This window comes from Diabrotica undecimpunctata, chromosome 9, assembly GCF_040954645.1.
Source record: "Diabrotica undecimpunctata isolate CICGRU chromosome 9, icDiaUnde3, whole genome shotgun sequence".
Taxonomy (NCBI): Eukaryota; Metazoa; Arthropoda; class Insecta; order Coleoptera; family Chrysomelidae; genus Diabrotica; species Diabrotica undecimpunctata.
Window position 1 is genome coordinate 116,779,322 of NC_092811.1, and position 13,950 is coordinate 116,793,271.

At 34.6% G+C, this 13,950-nt stretch overlaps 1 protein-coding gene across 1 annotated transcript; it reads right to left on the reverse strand.

Annotated features, from left to right (window-relative positions):
- Positions 1-439: 439 nt before the first annotated feature.
- LOC140449901 (protein CTLA-2-alpha-like) lies at positions 440-12,587 on the reverse strand. Its single transcript, XM_072543317.1, has 2 exons — positions 12,399-12,587; positions 440-706 (listed from the first exon to the last, which is right to left on the reverse strand). The coding sequence occupies exons 1-2, from the start codon at positions 12,507-12,509 to the stop codon at positions 497-499; spliced, it is 321 nt and encodes a 106-aa protein (XP_072399418.1). The 5' UTR covers positions 12,510-12,587; the 3' UTR covers positions 440-496.
- Positions 12,588-13,950: the final 1,363 nt, after the last annotated feature.

Genomic DNA, 13,950 nt, shown 5'->3' on the forward strand with positions numbered 1-13,950 from the left:
GATAAAGAAATATTGATTTTCCCATTTTCCTTGGAGCGTACGATTCTCTTTGAAAATTTTGCGTTTTTTGGCACTACTCATTCTGAATATAACATTCAATTTATTTAATTCAACACGACACGTGCAGCTGACTGAAGCTAACTGCCCGCTCATCGGGAATGGGTGTTCGAGGTTAACTACTTTCTTAAGATTACGGATAGTTAGACAGGGTTGGAACAGGTAAAAGTTATCAATGGCAATATCTTTGAAATGTGTTTGCGGAGGCCGCAGTTTAACGAGCTTCGGGCCGCATGTGGCCCGCGTGCCTGAGGTTGGACCACACTGGTTTAAAAAATGGGTAGTAAAAAGAGGAAAAATAAAAATGATCACCCTACAAGCAGTTTTAGAGCCATACTTGTTATTTTTGTCATCTTTAAAAAAAGTTTCAAGAAAACTACAATTATTATAAATAATTACTTTACTTAATACTTATCAAACTTTCAGTAATAAGTTATTTTTAGATATCTTGGTCATCAGGGATTAAGGAATCACCCCAATTTTCAAGTTCTTCAGGCGTCCAGTCTGTAAATTTGTTTAATCCAATTTTCCATGATACTTCCCCAGCCTCGTACTTTTTGTTGTGCTCTAGGATTTCGTAGTATTTTTCCTTAAATATAGCAAACCTTTTGGCATCTTCTTCTTCGTCGTACGACTTAACATACTTTTCCTATAAAATAAAAAAATTACTTGTTGTAGAAATATAGAAATTAATACAGATGCTGTAGAAGGTAAACATGAATGATTTTGAGCATTTATTAGTCAATTGTTGAAACCAGCACAGCGGTATGCTGGGCAAAGCCTGGAGTAATCACCAAGTGCGTAAAACTCCAAACTGTTGTTCATAATTTTTTATGGTACCTTAAGGTTCAAAAAACTGTGTTTTCTGTGTATTTTATTTTTATTGTATCAAGTCAACATTTTAGGATAAAATAAGTACAATATTACGAAAGTACATAAAAATAGCTTTAGTTTGAATTATGCTACATTAAATTTGACCTAATAGTTTATGCAAAATTGATAATTAAAATCCAAAAATGTCAATTTTTCACCATTTTGTTTTTTGAAATAACTTTTGTAAAAATTTTTTTTGTTATGCAAAAATCATTATATTTTAGCTCTTTTAATTAAAAATCGAACGAGACTTTGCAAGATTCGATCGGTCAATTCGTTTTCGAGATACGTTTAATTGTTTATACAATTTCTTAAAAGTTAATAAATTTTGCAATGCCAGAACTTTTTTATAGAAAAAGATAGAAATCTAGTTCTAAAAGTCTCTACTTGATCAAATATATTTTTATGCCATTTAATATTCATTTTTTATTTAAAAAAAAACGACTATTTATAGTCAAAAACATGAGTAAAGTTGACTGTTTTTTTGAATAGCCGAATTGGCTTGATGTTGAGAAAATTCTTCTCCGGTCGGCCCGGTTAAAAAAAATTCTAAACTTCAAATCCGCGGTGCTCAGAAAAATTTATCATATCTCCGTTAAGGAGTTTCCGTCTCCGTTCCGTTTCCATTAGAAGAAGAGAATTAGGTAAATCACCGATATGCAAACATTCGTGTTGCAAAGGAACATAAAATCAAATGGAAATATTCACCAATAGTTTAAAAAACGCGTAGTAAAAAGAGGAAAAATGAGAATGATTACCCTCCAAGCAGTTTTAGAACCATACTTTTTATTTTTGTCATCAATAAAAGATTCAAGAAAACTACAATGTTTGCCAAATAATTTTAACTTAATACTTATCAAGCTTTTACTTTCAAGTTAATTTTATATAAGATCTTTGTCATCAAGCGGTATGAGACCACCGCGGTTCCGTTCTGTCCAGTCGGTAAATTCGGTCAATCCCTTTCTCCATGATACTTCCCCAGCTTCGAACTTTTTGTTATACTCTATAATTTCGTAATATCTTTGTTTAAATAGAGAACCTTTTGACATCTGCTACTTCGTCATATGACTTAAACTTTTCCTATAAAATAAAAAAAGTTACTTATTGTAGGAATGTATAAGCAATCCCTTACTTACTGACAAAGGCTTTGGATAAATGAGTTAATAAGAAATAGGGCTTTGAGGTTGATAAATTGGCACCAAAAGCAGAGGATCCACAAAAAATTGCATATCTTGGAAAAATATAATAGAACCTATAAAAGGATATAGTCACTTAAGGTCCGAGGTCTTAGCCTCCCGAGCCCCCAGACAATACTACACTGATCACTAACCAATGCATTACTGCCACTGAGAAGATTTGACGGTTCATTTATACCGTCGATGGTGACGTGGTTTGGGTGAAGGTTAGCGTGTTGGTTAGCGTGGGAAGTGGCGCAGGAATTGCCGCGGGGATTGGCACGAACATTTCTGACAGTGGGATTTTAATTGGAGAGTAGAACAGACAATATTTTTTTGAGAGATCTTCATGTTGAAGGTAACCGTATGCCGTCATCTCTATTATTGAGAAAATTTGGAACACGGATTGGTTTAAAACTGCATGAAGATCAGATACATGAATTTTCCGTAGTGGAGAAAATTCTGAAGATACCATGGACAGACAAAGTCGCCAATGAAGAAGTACTGCAGAGGATGAGGTCAACATCGTGAAGGACCGTAAGCTGCAATACTTGGGACATATAATGAGAAATCAAGGCAGATACGAGCTACTTCAATACATTTTGCAAGGTAAAATTGAAGGAAAATGGGCCCCAGGATGAAGAAGAATATCCTGGCTTGCTAACCTGAGAGCATGGTATAGAAAGACCTCAACACAGCTCTTTCGTATAGCAACCAATAAAGTCATCATAGCCAGAATGATCGCCAACCTTCGGAACGGACAGGCACCCTAAGAAGAAGGAGAAAATTTAAACATTGATATTTCACTAGGAAAATATACCTCTGTATCCAGATAGACATTCATGCATTGCACTGATACTTGTGAGAGCTTTCGAACTGAATCTGATCAATGGGCACAAATAGCCAAGCGGTTATTGAGGCTCTTAAAAGCCCTAAGGTTTACTCTAGGGTAATGTGAGAATATCGAAAAGAACTAGCGGAATATAACTGGTATGAGGTCACCGGGAAATACGCGGCAACGAACTCGCTAGAAAAGCATTAATATACTTCGGTTAATAGCTGGCCGCGAGAGTATTAAAAAGCATCGCGATCATCCTCAATCGGATAAAACCCTGACCCCGAACACAATATAAACTTCACTGGAACAATATAGCCCGTCAATCGCATGGGAAAATGTATATTTGACAGACATGCGCTAAGAGAACTGATGTACTGTGGAAAACAAGCAGTAGTCACTCAAAATGATAAGTCTTCCTTACTGGAAACGAGTCATTCAAGAAAGACATACAGACAATGACATTTAAGCTTTTTTGTCACTACCAAGTTACCTACTCCAAAAACATATGGTACCCATCCACTAGACCTCTTCAAATTTGTACAGGCTCCTGAAATGGGTATTATGAAGGAAACGAAAATATAGAAGAATAAGTCAATTATAATAGACCGCTTCCAAAAAAAAAAAAGTAATCACTATTAATAATATTTAGATGTAATGTTTCGCTTTTGAAATTCTAATATTTGAAAAAAATGAACTGTGATTTTTCTTAATTTTATTTTCGTGCGTATTTCATTTACCAACTAATTAATTTTAAAATATCAATCAAAACTTTATCTGTCCCATTGATTTTTCTAGAGTGTTTTTTGTAGGCTGACAATAAATAATTATGTTCGAAGACTTTTTTATTTAATTTATAATTTTGAAATATAATTATATACAAGCCTCCTATAGTTCGTTTTTAATTTATTAAAAACTTCATTTTAATATCAATATAAATTTACCGGTTTTTAAATCGACGCACTTTGATAATCGCATTGCAGATTAACCTTTAAATTTTGTAAATAGAAAAGGTGATATCTGTTTTGTTTGCCTTGGTTAGGGTCCAGGTTTGACATCCATATGTCATGATAGGAAGGATGCATTGGTTGAACACTTTGCTCCTCAAGTATTGGGGTATTTTGCGGTTCTTAAGTATCCAACTAAGTTTTCCAAATCCTGCTCTTCCAAGTCTTGCTCTTCTAGTAATTTCCGCACTTTGGTTCTCTTTGTCAAGTTTCAGGATTTGGCCTAGGTAGATATATTCCTGGATTTGTTCTATCTCACTGCCATTTTTTCATATTCATTTTTAGACCGACGTATTGGGAGCTGGCTGCTAGTTCCCCCATCATAATTTGCAGTTCCTCGAATGTGCTCGCTATAATCACTATGTCGTCAGCGAATCTGAGGTGGTTTAACTTGTTGCCATTAACGGTAATGCCATAGGTTGACTAATTTGTAGTTTTGAAGACGTCTTCTAGGGCTAGGTTGAAAAGCTTTGGCGATATTACGTCTCCTTGTCTCACTCCTCTCTTAATGGGGATGGGATTTGTATTTTCATCTAGTTGTACTATCATAGTTGCATTTTCATATATATTATGTATTAGTTGCCTATATCTCGAATCTATTCTACAATTATTAATAGCTTGTTCTATGGCCCACATCTCGATACTATCAAACGCCTTTTCATAGTCGATGAAGGCAAGAAATACGGGTAGCTGGTATTCATTTGCCTTCTCTATCAATGTTCTCATTACCAGCAGATGGTCTGATGTACTATATCCTTTGCGGAAGCCAGCCTGTTCAACCGGTTGGTAATTGTCCATTTTGTAGGTTAACCGGTTGTTAATAATTCTCATAAATAATTTGTATACTTGACTGAGCAACGATATAGGTCTATAATTCTGTAGGTCACATGTGTCCCCTTTTTTGTGTAATAGTATTACTAGACTCTCGTTTCAATCTTTAGGGATCTTGCTATTATGGAGACATCTATTAAATAGCTCTGTTAGTACAGGGATTGTTAATGTCTTGCTTGTTTTCAAGAGCTCGGAAATTATACCGTCGTGTCCTGGAGCTTTATTATTTTTTAGCTCTTTTAAAGCTGTTTTTATTTCGAATCCCTTTATATTTGGTAGTACTTCTGATCCCACGTTTTTATTTTTCTTTTGACGTTCTCCTTTGTTGTTTCATTAGGCTGGTCTTGCGAGCTGTACAAGGATGTGTAGAAGTCTTCGACAATATTTGTTATTTTATATTTGTCCTTCTCTTTCTTATTGTTGGCGTCTTTAATTTTGATAATTTTTTGAACTCCCAGTGCGGGTCTTAGACATTTTAAGCCTCTGTTGTTTTCAATGACTTGCTCTATTAAGTTCTCGTTCCATTTTTGTATGTCGCGTTTTAGTTCTTTTCTAATTGTTTTATTAAGTTGTCTCTATTCTTGAGTATAGCGTTTGTTTTGCGCTAGTAGTTGTCTTCTTTCCGTCATTAGCTGTTTAGTTTCATTGCTTATTTTGTCTTCTTTAGTCCTTGTTTTCTTTGCGACCTGTAGTCCTGCTGCGAGAACGTTTTTATTTATGTTTTTATTAATCTCGTCAATTTGATCTTGATTATGTGAAGGATCAGATTCGAACTTATCCGCTAAGACCTAGACCTAGAAACTAGTCAAAATATGTAGAACAATGGAAAGAGCAATGTTGGGTATACGACAGTCAGATAAAAAGAGGAACGACTGGGTAAGATCCAAAACAAAAGTCGAGGACATAGCAACAAAAATTGCCAAACTTAAATGGAGCTTCGCGGGCCACACTGCTAGACAAAAAGACCAACGTTGGAATACTACAATACAACATTGGAGACCTTACGAAAGTAAACGACCAAGAGGAAGACCACAGATGAGATGGGTTGATGACATTAAAAGAATAGCCGGAACAAATTGGAAATATGTTGCTCAGGATAGAGACCGATGGAAGGACTTGGGAGAGGCCTATGTCCAAACATGGACGACAGAAGGCTAAGAAGAAGAAGAAGATATCTGTTTTGGGTTGGCTAAATCATATGGACGGCGTTATGCATCACTAGACCAAGCGCCATTTTCTTAAATTGTGGATTATGGCGCTTTTTGGTGGGAAATAGCATAAACTATCTACAGAATAAATCCCATTAGTCTGTTAGTAATGGTTAACCAGATATATTTAAAAAGACCAAGTGCCTTTCTTCTTATTCTGGATTTTGAATATTGCATAACTAGACCAAGCGACTAATTTTGTGTATTAGTTTTGCATCAGTAGACCAAGCGCCTCTTGCGAGCGTTTTAATGATTGTAAATCGAATATTTGGCAACATACGTACCTAAACGTTGTTGACAATAACTTGTTGATGCGTTTAGGTTAAAAAGTAGTGTCAGTTATTGCTTAAATTTTTCTATAAAATTAAAAGAGCTATAATTTGTTCAAATATTTCCGAAGTCCCAATAAAGCGTAAAAAAACAAAAACCAGTAATAAAAGAAATACTACAAGGATATACACAATATCCGCTGTGACAGTGTGTAAACCTTTCTTTTTACAGACCTTGAGAATATCAATTTGCAAAGTTAATGCAGCATTGAAAGCTATGAAATGTCCAATTGGTGTTGGAGATTGTCGTGGTCAAAGTGGAGGTCATAATAAAATTAACGATAATCGTGTTCAAAAAGTAATTGAGCACATAACGAAATTTCCTAAGTACAAGTCACATTACAGAAGAGCTAACACAGAAAGAGAATACCTAACAGAAGAAACAACATTAAGTAAAATGTATGAATTATATATTGAAGAAGCAGACAATGATCCTTTTAAATTTTCGTTTTACAAAAAAATATTTTTAACACGATTTCATCTTCAAAGAAAAAAGTTGAAAAAATATACTTGTAGTAGATGTGATTGTTTCGAATTAGAAATTAAAAATTGCACAGAAAACAAAAAATTAAGCAAGTTAAGGGAAGAAAAAAATGTGCACTTAGAAGAAGCTGAAAATATACAATCTAGAAGAAAGCTAGACATGAAGAGGAGCAACAATCAACCAGAAGTAAAAACCTTTTGTTTTGATTTAGAAAAAACTCTTCCCCTTCCTAGAATTCCAACAAATATCGTATATTATAAGCGTCAATTTTACAACCTTGGTATCCATAGCGGCAAGGACAAGAAAGGTCGTTGTTATGTTTGGATAGAAGGTGAAGCTGGTCGGGGAGCCCAGGAAGTAGGCGTCGTAAGAAACGCATTGAAGAAAATGTTACTTCTGCAAAACATATAATTTTGTAGTCAGACTCTTGTGGCGGCCAAAACCGCAGCATCAAAAATAGTTTTGATTCTAAAAACGATTTTAGAAACTCATCCTACCATTGGAAAAATTACATTACGCTATCTCTTTCCTGGCCATAGCTTTTTACCCAAGAGAAATGTAAAGAGAAACGAGAGGCCTACACGAAGTACATACTTTAGAATCCCGAGACACCTACAGAAGAATACGAAATGAAACAAAGCAGGTGGTAAGAAGAACAAAAAATGAAAATTTCACAAAAAGGATGAAAATCGACTTCTAACGTACACAAAAACAAATATGGAGATTCATAAGCGGAAAGAAATGGCAGAAAATAAGAAATACAATAACATACCAGGAAACAAATAGGAAAGCTACCTGACAGAACTGTTTAAAGGATAGGAAAATAATAATCAACACAATAACGTACCTGAATTAAGACACGAAATAGAAATCAGTTTTGAGGAAGTAGAGATAGCCATAAATTCACCCAAAAATAGAAAGTCATCAGGACCAGATGGAATAACCAAAACACGGAGAAGAAAGTATAACCCTAGAGATGACAAAACTTATACAAAAACTAATATTGCTCTCCAAGATACCAGACGCATGGAGAAACAGCATTATGATACCAACGTCAAGAAAGGAGATAAAGAAGACCTCAACAATTATAGAGGTATAAATCTACTGAACACCGCACTTAAGCTTACCATTAAAGTCCTAACCAACATAAGCAATAAACTAACAACTTTGTCAGATGAACAACAAGGATTCAGATCCGGAAGATCCTGCGTAGACGCCGTATTTGTACTAAGACAAATCACAAAAAATGCCATCGAGTAAAAGAAACCAGCATATCTATGTTTTATAGACCTGACAAAGGCTTTCGATTCCATCAAAGTCGAAGACGTTTTACACCTACTGTATAAAAGAAACATCAAAACCAATCAATATTATACAAACCATCGAAAACATCTACTTCCATAATCGAATACAGGCAAAGATAAATGGAAAACTAACACAGTGTATACCAGTATAAAGCGGAGTCAGACATGGTAACTCGTTAAGCCCACTTCTCTTTAATATAATAATACACGAAATAGTACAAGCAGTACGTAAAGGTCATGGTTACAGAATGGCGAACAAAGAAATCCAAATATTATGTTATGCAGACGATGCCGCATTAATCGCCGAGACAGAAGACGAGCTCCAAATATTAACACACATCTCCAATACAACAGCCAAGAAATACAATATTATAATATGAGCAGAAAAAACCAAATGTATGACAACATCTAAATACCCACTACAATGTGAAATCAAAATTTATGGGACAATAATAAAGCAGGAAGCAAAGTTTAGGTATCTGGGAATAGATATAACTAGTTACAGAAATGTTGAAGAAGAAGTACGACAACAAAGCTTAAAAGCAAGTAAAGCGGAGAGATCTCTTAATGACACAATCTGGAAGAACAAATACTCAAGACAAGACACAAAAACAAGAACTTATAAAGCAGGAATTAGACCTATATTAACATACACGGCAGAGACAGACCTGACACATCTAAAACGAGACGACTACTAGAAACAACAGAGATGAAAATACTCCGACGAAATTCAGGGAAAAGTCGGTTGGATAGGAAGAGAAGCGAAAATATAAGAAGAGCGTGCAATATAGAAGACATAAATGGATGGGTGACAAAATGGAAACAGGAGTGGAACGAACACATTAGCAGAGGATATGATAGTACGAATAGTACGAGATAAGTCACCAAATGGACGAAGAAGTATTGGCGGACCAAGTTTTGTTCGTTGAGGTCAAATTTAAAATATGAATGAATTGATTTTTAAAGGTTTTCTTCTCATTTTTAAGCAAATTCAATCGTTCGACAAATATGATAGTAAAAAGTAATCAACCAATCATAAAAATGTCCTGAAGCTGTTTTCTTGTGGCATGTTTGACAACTATATTTTTGATGGGATTAAGCCACAATTAGTTGTAATGATAATAACATTTTTATATTAACTTAAGGTTATATTTAAATAGAAATCCAACATCAGTTGATTTTCTAATTTTTCCCTTTTTAAGAACAATTTCCGAATTGGAAGTCAAAACGTCAAAAAATAACAAAAATGTACTTATCATTACAACCAATTGTGGCTTAATCCCATTAAAAATATCATTGTTATCATAAAAATGTTAAATAATCAGTAAAATGATGATATTAAAGTTCAATATTTAAAAAAAAAATGGCCCGATTTTCTTTGAAAAGTCCCGGATTTCAGTTATTTTTTTGCCTTGTCCCGAATTCGGCTAAATTGGAGTTCTCACACTAGGTATAATATACAGTGTGTCCGTAAAATATGGAATAAATTCGATATTTCCTAAATGAAAAGCCTTTTTAAAAAAATCTAAAACACGTCGATTTTTAAATTTAAAGTTCTACATTTTACAATAAAATTTCATTATACATTATAGTGATGACGTCATCGGCTCTTTTTTAAATATAACACCCTGTATTTTAGGACATTTTTAGATCGATAAAAATGAGCTGATTCCAAAAAAGTATAATACTGGGGGTCTACCGGATATAATTTGAAAGATATGCGCTTAGAAAATTAATTTTTATTGATTTATAATATTACTAAATTATAAATAAATTATAATAAATAATAGCCCTTGTTGTATTTGACACTAACCCAAACGTTGTCCAAATTCTTGTAAAACCTTGTTTATGCTTTCTTGAGAAATATTGTTTATTGCTTTACGAATTCTTGCTTTTAAGTCTCCAATATTTGCAGGTTCCGTTTTATAAACAACATTCTTTAAATGACCCCACATAAAGTAATCCAAAGGATTGAGGTCTGGCGACCTCGCTGGCCATTCAATATGTCCACGTCTTCCAATCCACCTGTTCGGAAAAATTTCGTTTAGGTTCCTTCGAACATCTAAAGCATAATGCGGAGGTGCACCATCTTGTTGAAACCATAAACTTTTATCAAAACCTCCAAGATTAATTGTACTGGGGAATAAATTAACTAAAGTAGGTACGAGATACCCACTTAAAAACTGAAGGTATGCTGGCCCGTTTAAATTACCTTCGAAATAGTAGGGTCCAATGATTTTATTTCTTACAATGCCAGCCCATACGTTTACGTTTTGCGGGTATTGTGTATGATGTTCCCGCATCCAGTTGGAGTTTTCTTTTGCCCAGTATCTACAATTCTGACGGTTGACCTCATCATTTAATGTGAATATAGCCTCATCAGAAAAAATAATATTTTGAACCAAGAGAGGGTTTCGGTGGCTGTTATCCATCATTATTTCGCAAAATTGTATTCTTTTATCTGGATCATCCTCGTTTAATTTCTGTACAACTGTGCATTTTACTTACTTTACTTACTTTTACGTACTTTGTGTACCGTTGTTTTGCAAACATCGAGATCACTACTAACCTTACGAACAGAAGTGTGCGCATCTTCTTCAAAAGCAACTAGAACATCTAATATTGTAACATAATTACAGAGGGATGACCTGGGCCCTGATTCTATTTCATTTCGATGTCGAAATTTAAAAGCGACTACGCCATGACAGTCGTAATCGCTAGCGATTCTCATTCATTTCGATTGTAGTTAAAACTGGGGATATTTACTTTATCATTTTGACACTGCTGAAAATTTGGGTTGGCCCTGTTGTTTATTGGCTGCACGCTGCACTGCGCTTGTTGAATGTTTGTTTTGTTTACTTTACGTGAACGTCTTTTTTTTCTTGTTTGAGTTGTTAAATCATAAATAGTGGCCATTCTAAATTATATTTTGAATTGAAAAAAAAGATGGCAAGAAAACAAAAGGCGATGTGGGAGATCCTTAAGTTATAACCACTAAGATTTGACTTAGTGGTTATATTCTAATATATTTTTAAATTTACTGCAGCTTAGTAATACTAACCCTAAACATTTTTGGTATCCTAAAGGCATAAACACCTTCTTCCAAATATAGTCTAATACCCTTATTAAATAATTTGCAGCTTGTTTATTAAGCCGGAATTGCTGCCTAAATTGAGCATCACTTAGTGAAAAAGAATTTTGAGTATCCCGTAACATTCTTCTTATCCTCCGTGGTAAGCGTCGGATATCTATCCTCTCTAATTCCTCCAAAACTAGCAAATGTCCGTAACACACAGCCATATTAATACTTTTTGCCTCAGTTTTCCTTGCAAGGATCAAAACACAACACCGCCTACCTAAACTGAACCTAAGTTCATTTCTCCCTGTCTAGCCACAGCCAGTCATGTCATGTCAGATTAATTTCGACTCGAAATGAAATTTCAACCACTTTCTTGAAGTTGAAATTAATTTCGATAAATCGAAAATTAGTGACGTCGTTTGGTTAGTTCAGCTGAATTCCACAAGGTTCGCAAAGTCGCATTTCGACGTCGCCATATTAATTTCAACATGTTTTGAGTCGAAATCTCAATTAGAATCAGGGCCCTGATTTGCGTGCATTTTCAATCGTATCAGTTTCTCGAAATTTCTTTTCAATCTTACTGTTGACTGCGTGATCGGTATTTCTGGATATTTATTATTAAATAAATTACGCACTTCCATCTGAGTTCGCGATTTGTCTCCATACCCAATCATCATGAGTATATCAATTATTTGTTTTACACTCAAATTCAATTCTACTTAAAATTAATTCTAAGCAATAATACAGAATATTCACGAATTAATACAATTGTTGTACTACTTAATTGTTATTGAACGTTACTAAAAATAGCTACAGTTTATCAAAAACTAGAAGTAGGCTAATTTTTTGCAATTGATAATAAATAATTTATTTTCTAAGCGCATATCTTTCAAATTATTTCCATTAGACCCGGGTATTATACTTTTTTAAAATCAGCTCATTTTTATCTATCTAAAAATGTCCTAAAATACAGGGTGTTACATTTAAAAAAAGAGCCGATGACGTCATCACTGTAATGTGTATCACCTTGTATAATGAAATTTTATTGCAAAATGTAGAACATTAAATTTAAAAATCGACGTGTTTTAGATTTTTTTAAAAAAAGCTTTTCATTTAGAAACTATCGACTTTATTCCATACTTTACGGACACACTGTATAGCGAGTAGAACCAGATTATTTGTCAATCAAATCATAATAGAAATAATGAGTTATTACCTTGTATTTTGGCCATGCTGCTTCGGCAGTTTCTTCTGCAGTTTCTTCTGGAGTTTCTTCTCCTATTACCACTGCAACGAACACAGCGAATATAAATATTTTACAAAGCATTGTTTTTATGTATGTAAAACACCAAAAGTAGCTGTTGCGGTTTTTATATGCGCTGTCTAATAATGTGGGTTTAATAAAACTATATCCATAATATTAAATAATATGAATTAATACGCGGTGGCAATTGGTTATATTTATTTTATCTATAAATCACGTTATTAGTATATTTGTTGCTTATAATAGAACCATAAAAAATTGCAATTATAGTTTATTGTAAAATTCCTTATTTGTAAGGTTTGTTTGCAGTGTAGGCACTACTGATTTTTATTGAATGGTGTTCCTTCTGTCGACCAGTTTTAAGCATAGACCCCTCCCAACTCCTTCCCTCTATCTCTATTTTTTTATGTTCTCGCTATTTTTTTTATGTCACCTACTCATCTCATCTGTGACCTTCCTCTTGGTCGTCTACCTTTGTGAGGTCTTCAGTGTTGTATGTGTGGCCTGCAAAGATCCATTTGAGATTGGCAATTTTTGCTGGGACTTTTGTTTTCGATCTTACCAGTCGTTCTTCTTTCTATCTGAGTCGTATAACCAACCTTGCCCTCTTTGTTGTGGGTCATCATCATCTTTGACTCTACAACCCTGTGTGAGTCTTGGCCTGTTCAAGAATTAGTCTCCATTCCTCCCTATCTTTGACCCCTAGATTCCTCAAGTCATCTTCGACTTGAGTTTTAAATCTAGATCTTGGCTTTCCTCTCTTCCTGGTTCCTACTGGCTCTTGATATAATATCTGTCTTTGGGGGTCTCCAGTGTCCATTCTTTCAAGGTGTCCTAACCACCTTAGTCTATTAATTTTAATAGACCGGACGATGTTGCATTTTTCATAGCATTGATGTAACTCAAAATTGTAGCGCCTGCGCCATATCCCGCTTTCTTGTACTCTTCCGTATATGTGCCTAAATACTCTTTTTTCAAAGCGGCTTAACAGTTCTTCGTCGCTTTTTACCATAGTCCATGTCTCTGACGCGTATGTCAGGACAGGTTTAATAAGAGTTTCATATATTAGTATCTTGGTTTTTCTGCTAATTATGTGTGATGTTAAGAGCTACTTTAGTTCAAAGTAAGCTCTGTTCGCCAAATATATTCTTCTCTTAATTTATACGCTTACTAGGTTGCTGTTATTTAGTTGTGTTCCAAGATAAATAAACTCCGAGACCCCTTCGAATGAGTGTGCTTCTGTAACCAGATCTTGTGGTGCCGCTATTTGTGTGCTGCTCGTGACCTTCATGTATTTTGTTTTGGATACGTTGACCTGCAGTTCCATTGTCTTCTCGGCTTTTTTTAATATTTCAAAAGCCTGTATCAGGTCTCTTTTTGTCAGTGTTACTATGTCAATGTCATCTGCGTAGGCCAATATCTGTACACTTCTATTGATGATCGTAACTCTGGTTGTTATGCCCGATTTCTATATGGCTCTTTCTAGCGCGATGTTAAACAATAG